The sequence below is a fragment of the Drosophila santomea genome, chromosome 3L (assembly GCF_016746245.2).
Source record: "Drosophila santomea strain STO CAGO 1482 chromosome 3L, Prin_Dsan_1.1, whole genome shotgun sequence".
NCBI classification, from domain to species: domain Eukaryota; kingdom Metazoa; phylum Arthropoda; class Insecta; order Diptera; family Drosophilidae; genus Drosophila; species Drosophila santomea.
The window spans coordinates 21,745,913-21,768,494 of record NC_053018.2 but is presented as its reverse complement, the minus strand read 5'-3'; the positions used below and the strand labels follow the sequence as shown (position 1 = coordinate 21,768,494).

Here is a 22,582-nt window from a genome sequence, read left to right as displayed (position 1 = left end):
CCTTGTTTTTAATTGTATTTGGATGGAAGTGGCTTTTGTATTTTATCATAATTTTGTTTCATAAATAAAAACCTTATAGCGGTGGCGACTCTTACAGTATATTAGCATTATATAATTTTCCAATTAAAATAATATTCAACTTTTGATTGAAAAATTCCCCCGTTCGTAAATTGCCAAATTTTGTGGGCTCGTTTATCTGAACGAAAGCGTAATCCCTGAAATAGCTTTCCCTGCATCGTTGGCCCGAGGAGCCGGCCAAAAGCGCCACTTAAAGTCCACTTACAAAGTAGTGCAGCACATAAAATGCAAATTAAATTTAAAAAATTAAAAAAACCCGAGCAGGCCGACTGCTTTACACCTTCCGTTTGGTCCAAGCAAGCGTGCCAACGAACCATTAAAAAACGCCACCGAATTTTTGGCCAAAAAGCGGTCGCTTTGAGCTTCCTCGATGGGATGGAATGAATGGAAATGGGTGTGAAGGTGCCATGTGTGTGGACCCAACTCTCCAAATAGTGGGCAGAGCTATTCAAATAGCTCGGAGTTTGTAAGTCATAACATGCCTGCGATCAGTTAAATTTAAAAACCGCAACCAACTTTCCGCAACTTGAAAAACTTTATGCTCGGCTGGCGGCTCTGAAAGACTTATAAATTGTACACTTCCATTCAATTTGAAGTTCAATGCAGTTTCAGCAGCGCTTGCGAGATGTACGCCCAAGGATTACGTTTTCATCTCGCCCAACTTGTTTTGGGTAAGCCGGGAAATACCCTTTAATAAGGAAGTGAAAATAATAGTGATCTGTTAAAAAATAACAAAAATGCCCATTATATGCATTCAAAGAGTTATGATTTAAAAATAATGTTAGGTTTTTTGGAAAACGTAGTGAAAATCCTTATACTCGAATTAAAGCGATTGTATTGAACTTCCGTTGAACTTCTCAATAATATAGTGATCAAAATTATAAAAATATAGATTACAAAAACTGCCCTAAATTGCAGGATATCTGTATCAAATCATAAATAGCAAATGAATCCATCTTTACACTATTGGGCTAAAAATCTTCTTAAATCTTATATTATATCAAATCTTTTAGTGCTCCTTTTGTCCGACGTCTTGGGACGCCTGCATAAGCGAAATGGCTATCACTACCGTCCTCAGCAACCCCCACCAATCCATCAAGGTGGATATTTCGAGCCCCACCTCCCGGCAGTGGAGCATCCCGAGCCAGAAAAGACACAACATAGCCCCAAAAGCTACTACTCTTCATCGGGAGGAGGATCAGTTTCGACCAAGGGATCCGGTGGCTACAGCATTGGCAGCGGGCTACGTTCCATTGCCCAGGGGTCGGCGGATCAGGCCCACAGTGCAGTGACCAACCAGCATGCAGCTGCCAAGCAGGCGGCTTATATAGCCCAGAATACCCTGGCCCAAGCAGCTTCCCAGGCGGCGGCCACTGCGCAAGCGGCTTTGGTGGGAAAGCAAGTTGTTCTCCAGGAGTTGGAGCAGCAGGCAGCCGAGGCCCAGAGATCTCTGTCCCGCGAGCTAGAGCAACTGAAGGCGGCCAAGATCTCCGCCAGATTGGCACAGCAGACGGCCCAAGCAGCTCATCATCACATATCCGTGCTAACAGCAGCCGTAAATAATGCCAAATCCGTGGCTGAGCAGGCCGAACAAACCTCCACGGAGGTAAACAACCAACTGGCCTCACAATCCCAGATGGTGGGTCAGTCAAAGAACCGATTAGAGCAGGTGGAGGAGCAGTTGCACCAGGCGCGTGTTGACTATGCGGCCACCAAGGAGTCCGCCCTGAAGGCGGCCAATTCCGCAGCTGCGGCTCAGGTGAATGCTTCCAAGGCGGCCCAGCATGCCACGATCGGATTGCACGAGAGCACAAATACCCACGGGCACGACGGTCAGGAGTTAGGTGGGGAGGAGGAGTCCTACGATGAGCACCTGGACACCAGTGGCGGAGAAGTGGGCCACACCGGCGGAGGAGAGGAGCTAGTCGAACACGTTCGAGCTCCCTATTAGTAAGGGATTACCTATCACTAGATTCGTTAAAATAAACTTAGTTGATAGTAATATTTATGTAAATATAGGTAAAGTCAGACTCATGTGGCTGTGAATTATCAGCACTTTAAAATGGACCAAGAGATTAATTATTCCTAAAAGTATAAAAAGAATACCAAAAATAAATTGTTTTAAAAATATTATACTACAGAAAACTCCTAGTTCTAGGAGACAAGAACATGATTCAAATATACTGAAACGATACCAAATTGTATCCTCTTTTTTTATTATTAAGGAAATTAAGAAATTGTTTAATACAGATTTAAAACTAAATGACTAAAAATTCGTCGTACAGCATTGCCAACACACTAAAAGTACTTTTTGGAACTGCTCCCTGTTAACATTTAACAGCCCTGCTAAGGCAGCCGGCACAGCTGTTCGACCTTCCCAGTGATTGGCAAACACACTGTTTTCATAACTTGCAACAAAAATTAAATTACAATAGTTGAAAGAACCCAGAAAAATGGCACAAAAGGTGATCAAGTACTTTGGTCGCACGACAGACTTCCGTGGCAACACGTTGTGGGAGCTTGTCTCCGACCTACCCAACTGGGGAGTGGGCCGCCTGCTCATACGTAACATGTTCCAGCGATATCCGGAGCCCTGCTACATGCGGATTTTAAAGGTGCAGTCCGTGGACGAGCAGCCCGGCGAGATCCGCAAGGTGCGGGTTACAGTGGAAAAAACGTGGCGCGGCGTAACTCAGCCAAAGCCCGTGGAGATCTACAGCACCAGCTATAAGGCGGACTTCGAATTGGTGCCACAGGATCAGGAAGCAAAGTACCTGAACAACAAGAAGAAGGTTGAACCAGCGGTTCTTCCCACCAAGATTGACCTTCCGCCTCTGCTCCGCGAACTGGTCTCGGAGGAAACGGGCAACCCCAATCCCCAGATGAAGATCCACTTTAAAGTTACCGACAACAAAACAGCCAGATTAGCCAAGGATGGTGAAAAGTCAACAGTTAAATTCGCTCTTGGTGTTGGGCAGCCAAAACCCGTAAGCGCCAAGCTTTACGATGGAATATTATAAGCCTGGGACATTGTTGAAATATTAAATACATCTATTATACACTTAAAGATACGAACATTGGATTTGTACACTATCTACACGCGGGTTAGACTCTGAATTGGAATACAATGGAATAAGAAGACTGGCATTTACTTGCAACTGCCCTCCAGGGAGCGCAACTTCCTCGTGAGATTGTCTACTTCCAGTCCCAACACATCGAGGTTCTCTTTCAGCGTGATATTCTTCAAGAGAGTATCCTCGAGCACAGTTTGCAATTTCTTGTTAATCTCAAGAGAAAGTTCGAGAGACATGGCCTTATTCTCGCCTCCCGCCTTAGACGATCCTCCATAGATGGCAGCCATGATTCCATTTCCATACTTGACCAACTCGCTTTTGTTCTGATCGCTGCGCGACGTGGTTAATGCGCCAGCAGTCTGATCCCTAAGCATGTAGTGTTGCACCACCTTGGATTTTTTCTGCACCTCGGCCACCAGAGCAGCCGTGTGGTTCTCCAGAAACTCGATGCGTTCGGTTTGGCGGGCAGTGGCCTGCTGCAGTCGCAGTATTCGCTCCACGAGGACTTTTTTGGACGGTACCGCCTGCAGATCTTGCTGCTGTGGCGGCTGTTGCACGGTGGTGGCACTACTGGCCACTGTTTCCGATTCAGAGGACTCGCTGGCCCGTCGACTGCCGTTGTGCATGCTGCCGTGGCTACTGGAGCGACTATGACTCCGTTGTTGAGGATTCTCCGTTGGATACCCATTGATTGCCTGTTGGCAGTTGCTGCAGTAGCTGATCGGAATCTTCGGTTCCGTAATTCCTCTTTTGTACTTGTTTAGCTCGCGGTGGAGCTCTTTCAGCACGGTGGCATGCTTGTGCTGGGTAGCCTCAAAGTCACCCTGAACATCATCCAGTTTCTGCTTGGTCAGTTCGTACATCTTCGTCTTTTCGGACAAATGTTTGGCCAGCAGCAATCGCTCCTCGTTTTTCTCCAATGCCTCCAAACTTAGTTGCCGCTCCAGTTGATTGTATTTGGTGTCGTAAGCGAGCTTTTCCTGCTTCAGTAACTTGTTCTCAGCATCAAGTCCCTGGGCCTGCCAAATAAGGAAATATCATCAGATCCTTGAACAGTATGGCTTAGGGATACATCGATACCGACATTTATGTCGACTGCTTAGAATCGATAGACATTCAAAGCCTCGGTGGCGCAGTTGGCAGCGCGTAAGTCTCATAATCTTAAGGTCGTGAGTTCGAGCCTCACCCGGGGCATGTATAATTTTTTGTTTTTTTTTTTACTTTTACTTACCTTTGCTTCTGCCAGACAAATATCATTCTGCAGCTGCACAATTAGCTCACTCATCTCCTTGTTAATTGTAAGTAGCTCTTGCTTCTTGACTTTTAGCTGCTCCAGGTCCGATTCGTGGTCTTGGAGCAAAGCCTCCAGCTCCTGAACTCGTTTTTGTTCTTCCGTCAGCTTTTCTTCATTTCTACAAATAAATTGATCATTTTAATATAAATAATCAAGGACATTTAAGGAATATTCCAATATTCAATTCTAATGATTTGCTTTAGTTAATTTTAGCATACAAATTAATGGATATTGGATATTTAGATAAATTCTAATTTATACATTTCCTGTAACCTTACATAGTGTTCTGAGTACGCAGAAGCTGAAGTTCCTCCAGTTGCCCCCTGAGTTTAGCGGAGTTAAGCAGCTCATCACTGTAGGAACCTTCTACGGAATTGTGCAGCTCTCTCAAACGATTAAACTCCTCTATAAGCCGCTTATGCTGTAAGGAAATTTTTAAAAATGTTAAAAATTAAATTGAATACTCCAAAACTTTATTTACCTCTGTGGTGATCTCGAGAAGCTGATTCTGCAGATCTTTGTTGGCTTCGCTTAGTCTTTGCTGCTCTTTGGTGACTTTATCCAGAGCCTCAGTCTTGCTGGTTATCTCATGTTTCAAGAGTATTGTGTTGGCTTCGAATTCCATTTTAAGTTTCTCTGTATATGTAAGAGGAATGGTAAGACGTGTTTAACACATATTATTGATAAACTAAACCCACCATTGGCCTTTTCCTCCAGTTTGTTGGGCGCATTCTTTTCCTCTTCTAGTTGGCGTTCTACAACCTGAAATGCGAATCAAGTTCAGTGAATTTAAAATACAAGCTAAGCTTATCATTCCGTACCGCCTTGGCTTCTGTTTCAATGTTCAGTTTGTTTATGTGATACTTGAGCTTGGACTCTAAGAGGCCCAGTTCAGTTTTGCACTTCTCGCACTCTCTCTGATACTTCCTGACTTCATTGCACTGATTAGGTAAAGATAAATGTTATAATAAAAGATTAGTTATCTGCAGTCCAACATTCGGAGTTGGAACCTGTGTAACTCAACGTGGAATCATTTATTTTTACACACCTTTTCATCGATGATGTACGTCATGCGGGACTTTTCCTCACTTACAGCCAGAAATCTGGTGGAGACATTCTTTACTTCCTTTTTGGCCTCGGACAGCTGCTTCTCCACCGCCTCCTTTTCCTTCTTGGCGTCGATGAGTAGCTTCTCCTTCATGGCGAACTTGATGACGGTGGATTCCTTCTCCTTGTTGGCCATTTCCATTTCCTTGCGACAGGCCTGCTTCTCCTTGCCCAGGATGGCATTCTCCCGTTGAATAAGAGTGATCATGTTGTCCTTCTGGATGTTTGAGGTGCGCAGTTGATCCAACTGCTGCTCGTAGTTGCGCCTCTGCTCCTCAAGCTGGGCCAAACAGTGAACATGTGATAGGATGTTGTTCTGCGGTGGTAACGATGGATTTCTTTGCAGTTCCTTCCCATTTTCCTGGGCCTTCAGATCCTTGAATCGCAAGTTAAGTCCTTCCTCTTCGATTGCCACTTGATCCAGTACGGCTGCCTTGAGATCCTCCTCTCTTTTACCCTCATCTTGGTCTTTTAACTGATCTCCATTAGGCTCAGTTTTCACATTGCTTTCTTCCAGCTGCTGCTGTTCAATGAAATCCGCTTTCATATCCACGTCTCCAGTTGTTTTCTCCTCCATGTTGTTAGAACTCCGGCCAGATTCCCCATTTTCCACGCTGGCCGGATTTACCATCTCAGCCGGCGATGTTGCCTGCGCTGATTCCATAATCAGATCGGTTATTTGATCATCTATTCCAATTTTACAATTATTTTCGCGTACTTTTGCTATACAACAAAAGTTTGATATTTGCAGAACAGCTGTTAATTTGGAAAAGTTGGCAGCCCTTCGCTTTGAGCAGTATGACCAGAGCTGCCGCTTGTCGTGAAAGGGCACACTAATGTTTGTTTACATTGCAATTTGCTTAACTTGTTAGTAATTTTAAACATGGTTTGCGCTCTGGGCATTGAAGGCAGTGCCAATAAAATTGGCATAGGCATAATTCGAGATGGTAAAGTACTGGCAAACGTACGGAGAACGTACATAACCCCACCAGGAGAAGGTATTCCCACATTCTAACCCGCCGGCTTTGAAAGATTTCATCACAACCATCAATTCCACAGGTTTCCTGCCCAAGGAAACGGCCAAACATCACAGGGAAGCCATCCTGGGCTTGGTGAAATCCAGTTTAAAGGAAGCCCAATTGAAACACTCTGATCTAGATGTTATATGTTACACAAAAGGACCAGGAATGGCTCCTCCTTTGCTGGTCGGTGCCATTGTGGCACGCACTTTGTCTCTTCTGTGGGAAATTCCGCTCCTGGGCGTGAATCACTGCATTGGGCACATCGAGATGGGTCGCCTGATCACCGGTGCCCAGAATCCCATAGTTCTCTATGTGAGCGGTGGAAACACACAGGTTATTGCCTACTCCAATAAACGATACCGCATCTTTGGCGAAACTATAGACATTGCAGTGGGAAATTGTCTGGATCGGTTCGCCCGCATCATCAAGCTGTCCAACGATCCCAGTCCGGGTTATAATATCGAGCAGCTGGCCAAGTCGAGCAATCGTTATATTAAACTGCCCTATGTGGTAAAAGGCATGGATGTCAGCTTTTCAGGGATTTTATCCTACATTGAGGATCTGGCTGAGCCGGGCAAGAGGCAAAATAAGAGAAAAAAGCCACAGGATGAAGAGGTCACGAATTACAGCCAAGCGGATCTTTGCTATTCGCTGCAGGAGACCATCTTCGCCATGTTGGTGGAGATCACCGAGCGCGCCATGGCCCACTGTGGCTCGAATGAGGTTAATTGCAGAATTTTTTTTAATTTAATCAATTAGCTAACCCACTTTTTTACAGGTCCTCATAGTTGGAGGTGTGGGTTGCAATGAGCGACTCCAGGAGATGATGCGCATTATGTGCGAGGAGCGCGGAGGCAAACTCTTTGCTACTGATGAACGTTACTGCATAGACAACGGACTAATGATTGCCCATGCTGGTGCAGAAATGTTCCGTTCTGGCACAAGGATGCCCTTTGATGAAGCTTTTGTAACACAGCGATTCCGCACGGACGAAGTGCTGGTCAGCTGGCGGGATGACTAGTTACCACAAGGACTTATTTCTGTGCTTCGTTTGTTTATTAAATACCTAGTGTCCATAATATCTTCATATTTGTAAAATGTGTGTGTTTAGGATGTTCACGAATTAACACGCTTAGAGGGCCTGTTCCTTGCCCGTCCACTGGGGCTTCATTTCCAACGGATACACGCGCTTACCCTCGATGACATAGACAGCTCCGTTCTTGTCCTTTTCCAGGACATTCAGAATGCAGCGAGAGACATCAGCGGCACTCTGCTTGTTCAACCTATCTAGAATCCTATAGGTCTCGTCACTCGTTTCTGGGAAGATGATCTTTTCCGTGAAGTTGGTGAACATGTCCGTCATCGTTGCTCCAGGACAAACAGTCACAAACTTGATGCCCGAACGTTGATAGTACTTTTCATTCTAATGGAGAAAGATACTTGAATGAAAAACATAATTCAATTGATATTTAAGGCTTTCTTGTTACCGCCAAGCAGCGTGTAAAGTTGATGATGCCAGCCTTGGTGGCTCCATAAACAGGAATGATGAACATTGGATCCAGTCCCACCACTGAGCTCATGTTAACCACAATGCCGCCCTTGCCGCCATTATCCTTACCCATGTAGGGTAATGCGCTCAGCGTTGAGTTGATAATTCCACCGAGATTCACCAGCAGAGTCCTCTGCACGTCCTTATCATTGAAAATCCCGGCTACGTTGACCACGATATCGATGTTCCCGAACGTCTTGGCTATCTCCTCAAAGGTGGCTTCCACACCCTTCTTGTTGGCCACATCCATCTTGATGATCATTACACTTTGGGTGGGATGAGCGGCTCTAAGTTTCACAAACTCCTCCAGATTATCTTGCAAATCAATGATGGCCACCTTCTAGGAAGCACACCTTTAAGAAATTATTTCACGTAATAATATTTTATTAACCCACCGCTGCTCCAGCAGAAAGGAGCTGCTTGGACACCTGCAGTCCAATGCCTCCAGCTCCACCGGTCACCACTGCATTCTTGCCGCGAAAGGACATTTTGGTCTGGTTAATTGTAGTATTCGGGGGTATTCCTTGTGGCTTCATCAAACACTGAGCTCCTCAGTTGCACTGCTGACTTGGAATAGCAATGATCGCCGCTTTTATACCTATTTCCCAAGGGCTATATGATATATCGCTGAGTGACTTTGGTTCGACTGCAATCAATAGCTAGTTTTCCACCTGCTCTGGGTTAGGATTATGCAACTTATGCCCATATATCAGTTTTCATCCTCATCTGGTCGCTCTAGCGTTAAGTCTGCTTCACACTGCTCTGGTTTTTCGATGTCAGCTTTGCATCAGTAATAAAGCCATTGTAAAGATAATGCAATGATCTCCTAACAACCAGAAGTAGAACTTATAGAAAAACTTATAAAATACATGTATATATAGGTTTATATACATAGGTAAGGTTTTTCGGTTTTTATAATTTAACTTATAGACAATTTCAATGCTATTTCGAATGCTTTAAAATTTAAAATTTAAATTTATTTTGTATTTCTTCCCAAAAGAAATTATAGCATTGCAAATATTTTAAAGTATATTTATTCAAGCAAAAATCTTGTGAAACATAACATATCTATGTATGTCGTATATCTTTTGTTTTCGTATGTGATATTTAAATTTCTTTCGAAAATTGTAATATTAAAAGTTTATCTGTTATCTTAAGACTAGCAAACATGGATTTGATTACCACGAAATGAATGTTAATTTGATTGGGATTTACTTTTGAACTTTTTGGGCCGCTTCAAAATGTTACGTATCAACGATTAAATAAAAGAAAACCAAAATAAGAGAACTCAAAAAATATAATCAAATACATATATCAATTTATTTGTAAGCACTTAAATTATCACAAACCTAGTTTATACACAAAGATAAATTAAATTGGGAGACATTAACTAGGAAAACACATAAGTTAGAAATACAGTTTCATGAGAGGATGAAAAACGGTGGTCTCCCAATTTAGTGGGCGTTGTCGTAGGTGTCCTTGTGCTGGTAGCCACTCACGTATCCGGACCCATCGACCACATTCCGTCTGCCGGCGATACCCTTGCCCTTTCCGGAGGCATCAAAGCGCTCCTTGTGGGAACCGGTGTACTTGCTGGTATCCGTCAATCGATCCACGGCAGCTGCGGCTTTTCCAGCCTGAAAATAATTACCAAAACTAGATTAGGTTCTAAGACAAAATATATATATAGTTAAGATATTAAATTGTACACCCTTTAATTTTTTGACATTTTTATCCCTATTTATGTTCATTTTTTAAACTAAAAGTGCAGTTTTTCTTTCACAAAAATTCCAAAGTCGAATATGAGTATTATTTCAAATATACTACTTTATCTATGGGTGGTTTGTGGGGAAAGTCAAAAAATGTAAAATCGTTATTATATATTATATCATTAAAGTATAGTCCTATTTGAAAACTTTAGTGGCTAACAGTAAGATGGAAAAATATAATAATTAATATTTATAAACTTTCTTGCCAATCATAAATGTAACTCGAACTAAGTCATAATGACTTATCAAAGTAAAACGACCTTATAAGCACTCTAAAATAGTGGACCAATGTAAAGTCTGACTTCGCAATTGACTTATCAAACTCACCGAAACGGATACAACTCCTGGAGCTCCACATTCGGCCAATTTTTGCTTGATCTCTGACAGCTCCACTTTTTTCGTCTTGGCCAGATCGTCCAGGAATTTGTTGTAATCACTGAGCGAGATCTTCATAGCCTTGAACTTCTTGAAGTGGATGCCCGTATCCGTGGTGGTGATCTTCTTGTCGATAACCTTTGCCTGTTTCATCCACTTGTCACTCTGCGAGAGCGTAATCAGCTTGCCATCGGACTTGGAGTCCCCGAACTTGGAGAAGGCCTTGAACTGATCCGCAAAGCTAACCTTGGGCTCATCCTCCAAAGCCAATTGGGCCAACTCGGTCGCCGGTACTTCTGGAGTTGGAGCTGGAGAGGGGCTTCCATTTGCTGCGGCTGCCTCGGACATGATGGATCTGGAAAAAAGATTATATATTTATATTTACAATATTAATATTTACACAAACATTAATATTATGCCTAGCCTGATAGGTCAGTGTTTTATTTTACACAACATTGTGTGGTTTCTTCGTTCACGCAACTTTTCCGCTCCGGGGTATATCATTTACGCAGTTCCTCACCTGTGGGCCACAACGCTCACCAACATTGCGGTGGGTCTTGTCCGTCACCGTCAACTAACGAGGCTTTATTCCCAGTCGTATCTTTACAAGCAGCTTATCAGTTCTTCACTCAATTCGCTTTGGCAATGATATCACAACCTATACTGGACAACGGCAAAGCTATACCCACCCAAAGCTAGACCAAAGCTCTCTCAGATGGGTTTCGAGAGTTGGAAATCTAAAGGCAAATTGGGAGAGACTACATCATGGAATGGCGTCATCGGTGTGGGTCCCCCATCTCACAGCGCAGCTAATTATCGCCTTTTGGCAAACCCTAAATAAATAGTCAACAGGTTTGGCTCACATAGGTTTCTCTATGGGAGTCAGAACTTGGCGGAAGCTTGCGAGATCTATTATGATAAGTCTTTAGCATACAGCTATCATAGATTTCAAGTTTCATAAGACGATGTTGGGTATTTACGGTAAAAGTATAGATGAAACTACCTTATGCAGAATAAATAAAAAAAATTGTTAAAATAACAAAATATCAATAAATATAAAAAAACAGACTACCATAAGAAGAAGTTCATTTATTTATTTTAAGTTACCCTACCCATCGCCAGAAATGCCTCGCTTAATTTGTTACACACTGAACGTGGCATAAATTTGGATGATAATTTAGTTTTAAAATAGCTTGTAGCATAAATTGTCCTCGTGTTTACAGGCTACCCAACACGAAGTCGAAAAGGCATGGTACAGCACCCGAATCCTCAGTCCCATAAACAGTAAATAAAACGTGAACATTTATTGGCGCGGCCATTAATTACGCGCCACTTAAGGTTGCAAGTTGGAGCCCCAGGAGAGATGGAAGCCGTTTCGGCAACCATTTAATGCGGCGATAAGATAAGACTGCAACCAGTTTTGAGTCTCCTATCCGTGAGATATGATGCCGCGGCCTGTGCCAGCACAGATGTGATCAAACCGAAATGGAAGGGGGTACGAGTGACACCATGACCTTGATGCAGCCCGTCGAGCATGTCAAATACCATACCACCCCCTAGCCCCATTCGCAGTCCAAATCGAAATCCAAATGACTGAATAAAGTGAGTGCTTATGTCATCGTATCATCTTGATTACGCTCTGCTGGGATCAGCTTTGAATAGCTGTGGGGTGAGGCAATTTCATAGCCCATATTCCCGCATATAATTTACCAAAATCATCTATGAATGTAAACTGAGTGGTTAATTGGGAGCATTGCATGCATCGCAAGTCCACCGGTCATTAATCATCTTATTGGTCTCAAGAGCAGGGTTATTGAACTTGAACTCCGCTCAAGACAAAATACCGAACTCGTCCCCGGACAAGACTAATGGAACCCTTTACTCCGCCCTTACGTGTAATTGGAAGCCATAAATACTCGGAAACAAGAAAAGTTGACAAACTACACCACAAAAGAAGTTGGAGTATGCAAGAAGAGTTTTAAGATAAGAAAAAACAAGAGGCTAACGACTGGTAAATTACCTGTATATTCGGAACGTATGTAAATAACATGCCTTTAAAAAATGGATTTTACAATATTTACTATTTACCACAAAAGAATTAGTATAATATTGTTAAAATCACTCTTTTGTAACTACCATTAGCCATCACAACTAGTTTAAATTTATCAATTTGTAGTACATAGTTTTCGTTATTAGTTAACTGAGTCTGATTTAATTTTTTAATCGCCGGCTGCTATCTAATTTTTAATAATTTTGTAAAATGTTTATACTAAAACTTAAATAATACAAATTGTTGAGGGAAACACTAACAGATTAAGCTTGCGGTAATCGTAAAAACCGGAAGTCTTAAATTATCGCATTCAAAAACGGAAAAAAAAAATTGCTTCAAGATCCTGAGATAACCGCGCCACAGGATGCGCCGATCAGACTTGGGTACTAAATCCATACTAAATAAATTATTTTGTATCATTATTTGACAACTCAAAGTGCAGATACCCCTTGCGAAATGGACTGCAGAAAATCAGGCAGTCTGATGGGGAGCGTGGATAGTCTAAATCAGAAATAATCCGCTTGGCTGTCAGACCATAAATAATTCGATGTTTCTCATTTCCCATCTCGGTTTTGGCTTCTTTCTTTGTATTTTCGATCAGGGGAACAAGTTCTCATCCATCTCCAGTCGAGCATTGCGAATTCGTGGCCAACATTTTAATTAGTTTTCTTCCAAAATGGTAAAAGTTAATTGGGCAATATTTATGAGCATAATTTGAATAGGAATATGAATGGGTTACAGATACCATATACGAAAAGAATTGACTTCCTGGAGGGGGGTTACAATTATAAACCCAACCTACCTCAAGTGGACCGCTGGAGAGCGAATGTAGGAAGGGAAATTTGGGTCATCTCGATGTATATTTATAAAACAATCGACTTGGGTGGGGGAAGAACATGAAATACTGCACCAAACATGAGTTCACGTGCGTAAATAAACATACTGAAATTTAGCGCCTCGGACTAAATGCATAAATTAAAAAAAACCCTCTTTTGTCGGGCCAAACCGGAGGCAATGGGGATTCTGATACGGCACGCAACGCAATAGAGGAATCATTGACTTAGGGGACTTATGCTCGGGACATAATATGCGTATGAAATGTGTAGCTACATCACCAGTAGCACAGATGACATCACTGGGAGCTGGGAAACGCGCAAGCGCCAGTTTGGGGAAGGGTTTCTAGGGGCTCGGGGCTGGAATTTCAGACTGATGATTCAAATACACGCATATATACACACGGAAGCAGGGAAAATGCGCCTAAATCAGGACCCCCAACGGAAATTGAAAACAAAGGGGACGGCAATACGCGGCAATTGGGTCAAAATCTGCTCTTGAAAACATGAACCTGCTACACATAAAATAAAAAAATAGATCCTTGGCTTGGAGTCTGCTTATTGATACAGGATACAGCATCGTTTTCGCAACAAATACTTACATTTGTTATTAAAAAAGTGTCAAAATCCTTGAATATATTTCTTAAATATCTGTGTTTTATTCTTCAGCTATTCTTCAATCACTTTAAGGCAAACGCGCGAATGCTGGCGATGTCGAAACTCAACTGTTTGGACAAATGCGCAGCCAGTGGCTAGCGAAGGCCCAAGCGGCGTATGAGTGATATTTTTGTTTTGAGTGAGCTTTCGCAGAGTGAAATAGGAACTTATAATAGAAACTTATAGGCAAAATGCTCCTCAGCATTTTATCAAAGGGAAAGGTGGCAAATCAAAATTTAAGCTAAAATAAATTCTAAAAATTTCTGAATAAGATAAGGAAAAAGATTTGGATATAATACACACTTTTACTAACCGCTCTTTTTTTTAAGCGATGACTTCATTTCACAAAATTTTATACACGAAAACTAACAACGAAAGCCACTCGACGAAGCCATTTATCAAAAGTAAAGAGAAACAAGCGAAACCTAAAGCAACTCAGAATAACAAAAATGACGTTAGACACCAGAATCTTATCAAACCAACAAGTTACACTCGAGATTTTGGTTTGTTGTGAGTGAAAATCTAGGGAAAAAAGCTTAAAGCTTTTCCTGATTTTATATTGTCGAAGGGGAAGGGGCTCGCCATACAGTCCGAGGTACCAAAACAGGCAATTCGTAAGTGCCCGCCACCAAAACGGAATAAGATGCGTGAAATTGTTGGACAACAAGTCCAGACAATTGGAATAATGAGGGGTATCTTTTTTAGTTCGTTCGACGTGTTTTTAAGGTGTGAGCTCATGCTTAGCAAAGCAAATGAGACATTATATCAAGCGGCTAAGATTTGTTGGCCGCCCTAATGGATAAATGGGTTCTTTGGACTTTTCTATTTTGGACAATCAGGAAAAAGTAAAAGTTAAATAGGAAATCATAAGGAAATTACTTCGCACTCCATAAAATGATTAAACACATTCTGAAACAACAAGCCGCAGCCCAAAGCCCAAAACAAACCCTAAACGAAAAAAAACCTTTGACATTGATTTATGAGAACTGACTGTCAGAGGAATTTGGTAAGTTTTGTGGCCACCTCGATGAAGTCATAGCCCTGGCCCAAAAGCAAAATACAACGCAACTGTAAGACTAACTTGGAAACCGAAATACCCTGAGGAGACTCCTAATTAAGTTCTTAAATTACGCATTGATACTAAAAATTCCTGATTTTATTATTAATTTATTATTTTTTGTTTTTTTTTTATTATTATTAATTAATTAATTATCATTAGGAATAAGAGAACAACATTTATTATAATCCAATGGGAGTCTAACGTTGGTATTTCTTCAGTCTATTATTACGTTTACCTTATGGTACTTAAATCTAGTGTTTACAATCTTTGCATTATTAGTTTATTATTTAGTTACAGAGAAGGTTGGAGTGTCTTCTTTTTAGCCTTCTTATGGGAATTGCGCAATGTAAATGTTGGGCTACTCTGCTTCAGTAGTACTGGAGCCTCTAGAATGGAATGTTATCTGGTATTCCACAGTATTCAGATTGAGGTGACGTACGACTCACAGCCAGTAATAAGCTTCAATTTGTAATTTATTTATTTTTTCATACAATGTCTTCATGGGCTCTAATTCAGTTTCAAAAACAAATAATAATATTACAATTTGAAAGAAATACATTCCCATAATTTCCAAATTTAAATAAAATGTTCTATCTCAAGAATACCTTTTTAAGTAACGAATAAAATAACCACCTTCTAGGGCAAAAGACGAAGAACTGCCAGGCCTGAAAAGTGCAAACAAGATTCTTGCCACCTGGCCAATCTTTAGTGTACCTTTAATTAGCCACGAAGGCAGTTCAGAGAACCGATGATGCTACACAAATCAGGGCACTGCCCACGCCAGGCGGAACAAAGGCAGTGCCCTAAGAAAACCGGACCACATTTTCAATCCAACTTCAATTCCAGGCCAGAACTAACCAACTCATTAAGGCAGATAGGAATGGCTGCAGAGAATTGGGCTTTGATTGAAACTAAGTGCCAACGGAGTTAACATTAAAACGCACTTATCAGCCGGGCCGTCAAGGCCAATCCAATGTGGTTCTTGCAACTGCAACTGCTCCTCCTCCTAATCGGGAGCGAAGTTTAAGCACCGCAGATCTGAGGCATCCGATAAGCCCGCTGCTAAAAATAAAAATGCCCAGCGAAGGAGATACCAATGCAGCTGCAGATGCGCCAGGGGCGGAAAGAAACTTAATTTTTAGGGGTTTTCTTAGAAATATTGTAATATCGGGTAAAATATCATAATAAAACTGAACTGTATAGGTAAAGTTATAAAGTTATATTATAAAATTTTAATTTTCGGTTAGGATAAGGGATTTCAAACTCATTTTTAGTAGGTGTCTTAAGGTATGCAGTAAAAAGATACAGCTTTTGTAATTAACTTAGCGCACTAACGAACTAAATAAACCCTTTTTCTTTACCATATTTTTGCACGGTAGTTTTTAAAAAATGTAGTTTAACAGTATGATTTCAATTATTTTGTATGTGCTTAAATGTGTATAAAGTATATGGGGACCAATGACACCCAAAAGACCCCCATTGGGTTCGCCACTGAAGCACATGACTCCCGCGTCCAAGCTGTGGCCAAATGTGGCCCTTGGCCTTCACTCACCTTGAGATGCCGTTGTTGTCGTCGTCGGTTGTTGCCACAGTTGTTGCAGTTGCAGTTCCTGTTGTTGCTGTTGCAGTGGACCCGTTGCAGTGTGCGGACAAAAAGGAGGCTGAGATGCCACAATGCTGTGGCAGCAACAACGATTGCATATCAATTACACGCCGATCTGGATGCGGTCTTTGGCCTTGATGGTCCACCCAGCCAAGGCCCTTGGTTCGATTGCAGATGCAGATGCAGATGGCGTTGGAGATGCCAGGCAGCGATTGCTCCTCCTGCTGCAGCTGAGCTGAGTCTGCCTCCCTTTTGAGCCCACTCCAGCCTTGGCCACAATTAAACCAAATTGACACCGCCTTCACTAGGCGGCGATCCCCAAAAGGGGAGTGAAAGGCGGTGCTGCAATGTCCGTTAACGACACAAGTGGACACGACGACGCATTCGCATCTCCTCGTTTGCATTAAAGTGCATCTGATGAATACATTTCGAGAAAAGCTTAATAGACTGTTTACTATTTTAAAATGTGGAAGACTATAATAATTTTCTTTAATGAATTACATGAGTGTTTTAATGTGTTTTGTTTTTTAATACATTTTTGTTAAAGTTTTTTTTAATATTTTAAATTTAAAAAAAATTTTGGCCTTAAGGACACTCTTTTCAAAAAATATTAAATAATACTAGAATTGCAAATTATGAAGTTCAAGATTTAAGCTTCCACAAGTTTCTTCTTCATCTAAGTAATTTTTAATTTTAAACTCTCTATTGACAAACTACGACTAAATTGTCTTTGGTTTTCATTTATGTCATACAAAACTTTAATAATAAAGCCATTCTTCATTTAAGCTTTAATTTCTTACAGATTTCATACACAACCTTACTTTAGGATACACTGATTGTAACCTTTTGCACAAACCAATTTTAAATGTTTTTAGAATTTTTTTGGCAGTGTGGCAGAATAGAACAATCGGCAGGGACAGCAGAAACTGGCCGCCAGGAACCTCAGCAAGAACCAGACCTAGAACTCCCGAAATAACCTGCTGGGTATAAAAGGATGAAGACTTGGGCTCAAAACCAACAGTTACCAGTGAACTGACGAACAAGACTTACTCGAAAGAATCTTCCACTGCCAAGCCATGAAGTATCCACTTCTGTTGTTAGGAAGCCTCAGTTTGGCCCACGGACTGGCCTTGTACTATCCTTATGCGTACACTGCTGAGGGATCCGCCGTATTCACGCCAACCCAGAGCCAGTATATCGCCAAGGATGAGTTAGGTCAGTACTCCTATGGCTATTCAGAGCCCTTGTCCAGCAAACAGGAGACCCGCACTCTTGACGGGATCACCCAAGGATACTATAGTTACCGGGATGCGGCGGGAAAGCTGCAGAGGGTTAACTATGTGGCCGATAACGAAGGTTTCCATGTGGCAGCCACTAATCTGCCAAAGGCCAAAGTTTCCCAGGAGTCGCTTGAATTTACTCCCAGGAGCGCGTCCCATCCGGTAGACCATCATATCGAGCATCCAGCGGAGGTGCCGCATCCTGTAGTTCAGCATCCCGTCGATGTTTCACATCATCACACTGTAGTCGAGAGCGGTCGAAGTGCTTATCCAGAGGGACACCATCCCGTCGAGCACCACGAGCACTCCGTTCCTGTTGTGCAGAGTTCTGTTGGCCACCATCCCGTTGAGGTTCCACATCATCACACTGTTGTTGAGAGCGGTCGAAGTGCTCATCCAGACGGGCTTCATCCAATCGAGCACCATGACCACTCGGTTTCCGGCTCAGAGCCATCCGGATCCCATGGTGGACACTCCCAATTGCCTCATCCCGTTTCTGATACCGTGGAAGTGGCTGCGGCCAAGTCCCTTCATCTTCATCGCGTCCATGATGAGGGAGTGCGCAACCAAGTGCTGGCTAAGATTCCAGTTGCTGTGGCTCGCAGCCACCATGTCGTGGTTCCTGCTCCAGTCTACGGGTATACCATTCCCAGGTACTACACCCCCGGATTCTACTACTGAGTGAAAGCTGCTTTCGCCCGATTTGGATCCATCATTCAGAATTTCTAATTAAAAATATAAATTGTCAATCAGTCTGCGGCGTTTCATTTCAAGTATTAATGGGATATTATAAGGAAAGAGCTTACTTATTTATTAATTGGTGTTTCAATCATTTGTTGATTATAGTCAAACTAAGTAGTCCAAAACGGGTTGCTATATTCTGAAACCAAAAAATTGAATTTTGAATTTAATTAATTAGAATCTTTGGTTGAATTAAATTATAACTCAAATCGCGACACCCAAAATTCAAAATCCGGCTAAAATGAACCCTTTGGCTGATTAACTCCAGGACCGGAACCCGTTCACTCGGACCCTGCCCTACCTCAACCTTTTGGCCCCGGACCAACCGATCACATTCCACATATGTACAGCATAAACTCTTCATAAATGTGGGCCGAATTTTGATTTCAATTAAATTTAATAGCAGCATAAACAACGGCAAAGGCAACAACCTAAATAACTAAAACTGGAAAAGGAAGCCGACGTGTCCTAAGACCCCACCCGGTTCCTTGACCCCTCTTCTGACAGTTTCGGGCTCACACTGAGAGAATCAAAAGGCCAAAAGTATGACAAATTTATAATGACGTTATAATGAAATCATTCGAAGATAGTTATTAAAACGAATTCCTCTAAAAATGAATTATAGAAAACCTGTTTGATGCGACGTTTTCAAACTCCAGTTTCTCCCAGTGCACATCCAGACCCACTGAAGAGCAGCCTGATTGAGTTCTTGCTTTGTGGCATTGCGGAACGTTGTTGGTTGTCTCTGTACATGTCCACATCCGATACCATGCGATACTTATAAGATACGTGTTGCTGCCCCTTGCGCAGATGAAAACAAATTGCGGCTTTTGTGCTCAAATTTATGCTGAACTTGTTGAAATCGAAATCGACAAAATATTTATGTACGAAAATGCGAGGAAGCAGAGGAAGAGAAAAAAAGGAACAATAATCCAGCCTGGTGGAATATGAAAGTAAAACCCAACCGGACGACCTTCCTGAGAACTCACGAAATTGTACATTTTTGGCAGGAGGCGCCGCCTATAAAAGGCAGAATCCCCAACCGATCCCAGCACAGAGTTCTCTAGAGCGAGTACTAGTTCACCACACTAGCAGCGCCTTAAAAAGATTTTAAAAAACGCCTAATAATCTTAAAAAGCCACGCTTGAGAAGATGCACTTCCTTAATCTTTGCTTGATTTTTACCACCATCGGTTTGGCCGCCGGTTCACCGACCTTGGAGTACGGAACCCCACCCAGTTCGGATACGATCAGTCAGTATCACACCCAGGATGAGCATGGTCAGTACGCATATGGCTACATGGCTCCACTGTATTCCAAGCACGAGAGCCGCACCGTTGATGGTGTGATCCGGGGAACCTTCTCCCACGTGGATGCCAATGGCGAAACCCAGACCGTAGACTATGTGGCCGACGCCGAGGGCTTTCATGTAACCTCCAGTCTGCCCAATCAGCGGGCCAATCAGGAAACCCCCGAAGTGGCTGCCCTGCGAGCACAGCATCTGGAGGCGCATAACCAGGCCAAATTGAGGTTGGCCGGAGACTACTCCGCTGGTCCTCAGCCTGTCCAGGACACTCCCGAGGTGGCCGCCGCTAAGAATGCATTCTTCAAGCGTTTCGAAGCCGAGAAGCTGCGCAATAAATTGCTCGCCGAGCAGAAAGTTCTGGTGATATCGAATCCTGTTCCCATCGGTGTTCGCTCCCAGCCGATATATGTCTATCAGCCTACCACTGGATTCGTGTACAACCATCATACCAAGACGCAGGCGCAAGTTCCCTCCAGAAACTACTTGCCAGTGGCCTAATCTTTGGGTTTGAAGTATTCAAAAAATTATGTTATTTGTTGAGCAATAAATGATGCAAGTCGGAAATTTAAATTACATAACATCTGTTCCGTACTTTCATAAATTCCATGAGAGAGCCAAGAGCTTAGAAGGGCTTTGAATACACTTATACACAACACTTAAAAGTATGCAGCAATTTAATTTGAGCCAGGCTGTTATTTGAAAATTATGATTGTCCTCTGCCTACTTTAAGACACCTTTGTAAATGTCCTGGGCAATGTTCAATTGATTGTTACTAAAAAGCTGTTTCCCTTAAAGGGTGTACACATTTAATTCTTCATCCATGATTTTAATGCATATTTTTAATTATTTTAATTATCTGCAATAAGCTCCTTTAAACCACACAAACCACATAAGAAAAAAGAAAACCGTTTGACTTTTGGCACAATGGTGCTCTGTCTTGCATTTATTCTTAGGAAACTCGTCATAGTTACACCGCACTTAGTTCCACGATCATTAGCAGGTCATCATCGCGCCTTCAATTGCGTTTGCTTACCAACAAACTGCGACTAAGGGCCACCGGGCGCAGGGTTCGCAGCTCCGTGGGCGTGGTCACACTGTACTTGGTGTTTGGGGAAACCAGGGTGTAGTAGGCACCGATTGGCACACGGAGATCACTGTTGTCTAACCGATCCTCGAGCAGTTTCTCGGCACTTGCCAAGCCGCCGAGCTTCAGATAACTGCTGGAGCTTAGATCAGCCAGGGAGTAGATGGTGCGCAGGCGCAGATTATCGGCATCGCGATCAGATGAGATCTGACGATCATTCTCCCGGATTTGACTCGATTCTTGCAAAGATTCTTGATCCCTGGTCTGATCTTGACGTTGGTTTTGGCGCAGATCTTGACGAGATTCCTGGTCAATTCTCAGGTCCTGCTCTTCTCGCCGATCTTCTCGCTGATCTTGTCGCCGCTCCTCTCTTCGATCTTCTCGCCGATCTTCCCGCCGATCTTCTCGCTGATCCAGTCGTTGATCTTCCCGCTGATCTTGTAGTCGATCTTCCCGCTGATCTTGTCGTCCATTATGTCGCAGATCTTGTCGTCGATCTTCTCGCTGATTCTGTCGCCGATCATCTTGCTGATCTGGCCTCTGCTCCTGTCTTAGATCTTGTCTCTGTTCCTGTCTGAGCTCTTGTCTCTGTTCCTTCCTCTGATCCTGTCGGATTTCCTGATCCTTCCGCTGCTCCTGGTCTTCCCTATTCCTAGGCAAACTGAGCGCTCGCTGACGATCGGCCAGCATAGCTGATAGCTCGGCGCGAACTCTCTCCAAAATCGCCGCATCCTCATCGGTCAGACTCTGCTCCCCCGACTGCTGCTCATCGTTGCTGTTCCTGTTCTGTTCCTGCTGCCTTCTGTCCACCTCCTCCCGCAAACTGGTGGCCAAAGCTTTCTCTCTGGCTTCCCGCAGAGCATTCAGGTGGGTTAGACGAGCCTGCTGCACCTCCTCAGTGTCGGTTACCGGCAATGGAGCCTTTCCCTCGTTCACGGGTGCTTGGGGTTGGTTACTCGCTTCGGCTTTAAAGCCCTGAACTCCATTGGCCTCATATCGAACCGTTTGTAGTTTTCCATCGGCATCCACATAGGAGTAGAATCCCCGGGAGGTTCCATCTCGGGAGGAGTACTCAGCCCTGGCCGCATTCTCATCACTGTAGCCATAGGAGTAGAAGGCTCTGGCCGTATCTTGCTCCTGGTAACCACTGCTCGCCCTTTGGGGCAATCCTGCAGCTGAGGTAAGGGCCAAAAGACCACCCAGAATCGTCCAGGTAAAGCAGTGCATCCTCTTCTTTTGATTGCTCTTGTGGAACTGATGCTGCAGTGACTCCCCGGTGGGTGTTTTATAGCACCTGCGGGTAACTCGAGGCGCCACCCACCAGCCGGTCTGCACAATGACCTCGAAATGCGCAAGTCGATCCGCTGCGATCCGATTGGTGTCGATTGCTTTTGGGGCCTCTGGTTCGCTACCGCACGGATGTTGCAATAGTGAACTTAATATTGAGACACGGATCCATTGCTTGCGCAATTGGGCGGCACTTCCACCTAAGATCTGTGTCTCCGCGGATGTGGCAAGCGCAACCTGGATTCAAGCGGAAAGAAAATGGGGAAAGTCTATTTGTTTTGTTTAATGGGATAAACATCCGTATTCGATTACTAGACGGACTCAGTGACTCCCGTTTTAGTGGCTGACACATATATGGAAGGTGGATTAATAACTAGCTCTTCGGACATATGAAGTGGGTCGAGTATCGAAACT

The 22,582-nt window shown here is 43.1% G+C and overlaps 9 protein-coding genes and 1 non-coding gene across 12 annotated transcripts; 6 read left to right on the top strand and 4 right to left on the bottom strand.

The window, feature by feature from the left end:
- Positions 1-703: 703 nt before the first annotated feature.
- Positions 704-2,148, top strand: LOC120448875 (uncharacterized protein CG45076). The gene is made up of 2 exons (XM_039631090.1): positions 704-749; positions 1,092-2,148. The coding sequence occupies exons 1-2, from the start codon at positions 704-706 to the stop codon at positions 2,027-2,029; spliced, it is 984 nt and encodes a 327-aa protein (XP_039487024.1). The 3' UTR covers positions 2,030-2,148.
- Positions 2,149-2,437: 289 nt separating this feature from the next.
- LOC120447892 lies at positions 2,438-3,145 on the top strand. The gene has a single exon (XM_039629504.2). It carries the CDS (start codon positions 2,532-2,534, stop codon positions 3,096-3,098), a length of 567 nt encoding a protein of 188 aa, XP_039485438.1. The 5' UTR covers positions 2,438-2,531; the 3' UTR covers positions 3,099-3,145.
- LOC120447887 (coiled-coil domain-containing protein 186) lies at positions 3,109-6,322 on the bottom strand. The gene is made up of 7 exons (XM_039629498.2): positions 5,495-6,322; positions 5,268-5,387; positions 5,145-5,208; positions 4,928-5,082; positions 4,725-4,867; positions 4,384-4,564; positions 3,109-4,171 (listed from the first exon to the last, which is right to left on the bottom strand). The coding sequence occupies exons 1-7, from the start codon at positions 6,215-6,217 to the stop codon at positions 3,227-3,229; spliced, it is 2,331 nt and encodes a 776-aa protein (XP_039485432.1). The 5' UTR covers positions 6,218-6,322; the 3' UTR covers positions 3,109-3,226.
- Positions 4,274-4,346, top strand: Trnam-cau. The gene has a single exon. It is a non-coding gene; the product is annotated as a tRNA-Met (tRNA).
- Positions 6,323-6,372: 50 nt separating the features above from the next.
- On the top strand, positions 6,373-7,656 carry LOC120447889 (probable tRNA N6-adenosine threonylcarbamoyltransferase). The gene is made up of 3 exons (XM_039629499.2): positions 6,373-6,551; positions 6,613-7,298; positions 7,354-7,656. The coding sequence occupies exons 1-3, from the start codon at positions 6,437-6,439 to the stop codon at positions 7,594-7,596; spliced, it is 1,044 nt and encodes a 347-aa protein (XP_039485433.1). The 5' UTR covers positions 6,373-6,436; the 3' UTR covers positions 7,597-7,656.
- On the bottom strand, positions 7,613-8,703 carry LOC120447890 (fat body protein 2). 2 transcript variants are annotated; one of them, XM_039629501.2, is made up of 3 exons: positions 8,520-8,703; positions 8,063-8,461; positions 7,613-7,998 (listed from the first exon to the last, which is right to left on the bottom strand). In XM_039629501.2, exons 1-3 carry the CDS (start codon positions 8,658-8,660, stop codon positions 7,708-7,710), a joined length of 831 nt encoding a protein of 276 aa, XP_039485435.1. In that variant the 5' UTR covers positions 8,661-8,703; the 3' UTR covers positions 7,613-7,707. The 2 variants fall into 2 exon arrangements, with proteins under 2 accessions (XP_039485435.1, XP_039485434.1); XM_039629500.2 differs by having other exon boundaries at positions 8,063-8,464; positions 8,520-8,702.
- Positions 8,704-9,422: 719 nt separating this feature from the next.
- LOC120447891 (tubulin polymerization-promoting protein homolog) lies at positions 9,423-13,891 on the bottom strand. 2 transcript variants are annotated; one of them, XM_039629503.2, is made up of 3 exons: positions 13,754-13,891; positions 10,221-10,623; positions 9,423-9,761 (listed from the first exon to the last, which is right to left on the bottom strand). In XM_039629503.2, exons 2-3 carry the CDS (start codon positions 10,614-10,616, stop codon positions 9,579-9,581), a joined length of 579 nt encoding a protein of 192 aa, XP_039485437.1. In that variant the 5' UTR covers positions 10,617-10,623; positions 13,754-13,891; the 3' UTR covers positions 9,423-9,578. The 2 variants fall into 2 exon arrangements, with proteins under 2 accessions (XP_039485437.1, XP_039485436.1); XM_039629502.2 differs by lacking the exon at positions 13,754-13,891 and adding an exon at positions 10,789-10,916.
- Positions 13,892-17,296: 3,405 nt separating this feature from the next.
- On the top strand, positions 17,297-18,432 carry LOC120449016. The gene has a single exon (XM_039631293.1). The coding sequence runs from the start codon at positions 17,548-17,550 to the stop codon at positions 18,430-18,432; it is 885 nt and encodes a 294-aa protein (XP_039487227.1). The 5' UTR covers positions 17,297-17,547.
- Positions 18,433-19,644: 1,212 nt separating this feature from the next.
- On the top strand, positions 19,645-20,295 carry LOC120447815 (cuticle protein 6). The gene has a single exon (XM_039629390.1). It carries the CDS (start codon positions 19,645-19,647, stop codon positions 20,293-20,295), a length of 651 nt encoding a protein of 216 aa, XP_039485324.1.
- Positions 20,296-20,753: 458 nt separating this feature from the next.
- LOC120448644 (trichohyalin) lies at positions 20,754-22,115 on the bottom strand. The gene has a single exon (XM_039630771.1). It carries the CDS (start codon positions 22,106-22,108, stop codon positions 20,813-20,815), a length of 1,296 nt encoding a protein of 431 aa, XP_039486705.1. The 5' UTR covers positions 22,109-22,115; the 3' UTR covers positions 20,754-20,812.
- Between the last annotated feature and the right edge of the window lie 467 nt (positions 22,116-22,582).

Coding starts and splice junctions, on each gene's coding strand:
- LOC120449016 (XM_039631293.1), top strand. CDS start 17,548: ATGAAGTATCCACTTCTGTTGTTAGGAAGCCTCAGTTTGGCCCACGGA.
- LOC120447889 (XM_039629499.2), top strand. CDS start 6,437: ATGGTTTGCGCTCTGGGCATTGAAGGCAGTGCCAATAAAATTGGCATA. Junction 6,552..6,612: donor CATAACCCCACCAGGAGAAG/GTATTCCCACAT, acceptor TCAATTCCACAG/GTTTCCTGCCCAAGGAAACG. Junction 7,299..7,353: donor CCCACTGTGGCTCGAATGAG/GTTAATTGCAGA, acceptor ACTTTTTTACAG/GTCCTCATAGTTGGAGGTGT.
- LOC120447815 (XM_039629390.1), top strand. CDS start 19,645: ATGCACTTCCTTAATCTTTGCTTGATTTTTACCACCATCGGTTTGGCC.
- LOC120447890 (XM_039629500.2), bottom strand. CDS start 8,660: ATGAAGCCACAAGGAATACCCCCGAATACTACAATTAACCAGACCAAA. Junction 8,465..8,519: donor TCCTTTCTGCTGGAGCAGCG/GTGGGTTAATAA, acceptor TGTGCTTCCTAG/AAGGTGGCCATCATTGATTT. Junction 7,999..8,062: donor ACTTTACACGCTGCTTGGCG/GTAACAAGAAAG, acceptor TTTCTCCATTAG/AATGAAAAGTACTATCAACG.
- LOC120447887 (XM_039629498.2), bottom strand. CDS start 6,217: ATGGAATCAGCGCAGGCAACATCGCCGGCTGAGATGGTAAATCCGGCC. Junction 4,565..4,724: donor CTGCGTACTCAGAACACTAT/GTAAGGTTACAG, acceptor ATTTATTTGTAG/AAATGAAGAAAAGCTGACGG. Junction 4,172..4,383: donor TTTGTCTGGCAGAAGCAAAG/GTAAGTAAAAGT, acceptor CTTATTTGGCAG/GCCCAGGGACTTGATGCTGA.
- LOC120448875 (XM_039631090.1), top strand. CDS start 704: ATGTACGCCCAAGGATTACGTTTTCATCTCGCCCAACTTGTTTTGG. Junction 750..1,091: donor TCTCGCCCAACTTGTTTTGG/GTAAGCCGGGAA, acceptor CAAATCTTTTAG/TGCTCCTTTTGTCCGACGTC.
- LOC120447892 (XM_039629504.2), top strand. CDS start 2,532: ATGGCACAAAAGGTGATCAAGTACTTTGGTCGCACGACAGACTTCCGT.
- LOC120448644 (XM_039630771.1), bottom strand. CDS start 22,108: ATGCACTGCTTTACCTGGACGATTCTGGGTGGTCTTTTGGCCCTTACC.
- LOC120447891 (XM_039629502.2), bottom strand. CDS start 10,814: ATGTTGGTGAGCGTTGTGGCCCACAG. Junction 10,624..10,788: donor GTGAGCGTTGTGGCCCACAG/GTGAGGAACTGC, acceptor TCTTTTTTCCAG/ATCCATCATGTCCGAGGCAG. Junction 9,762..10,220: donor CAGGAGTTGTATCCGTTTCG/GTGAGTTTGATA, acceptor AATTATTTTCAG/GCTGGAAAAGCCGCAGCTGC.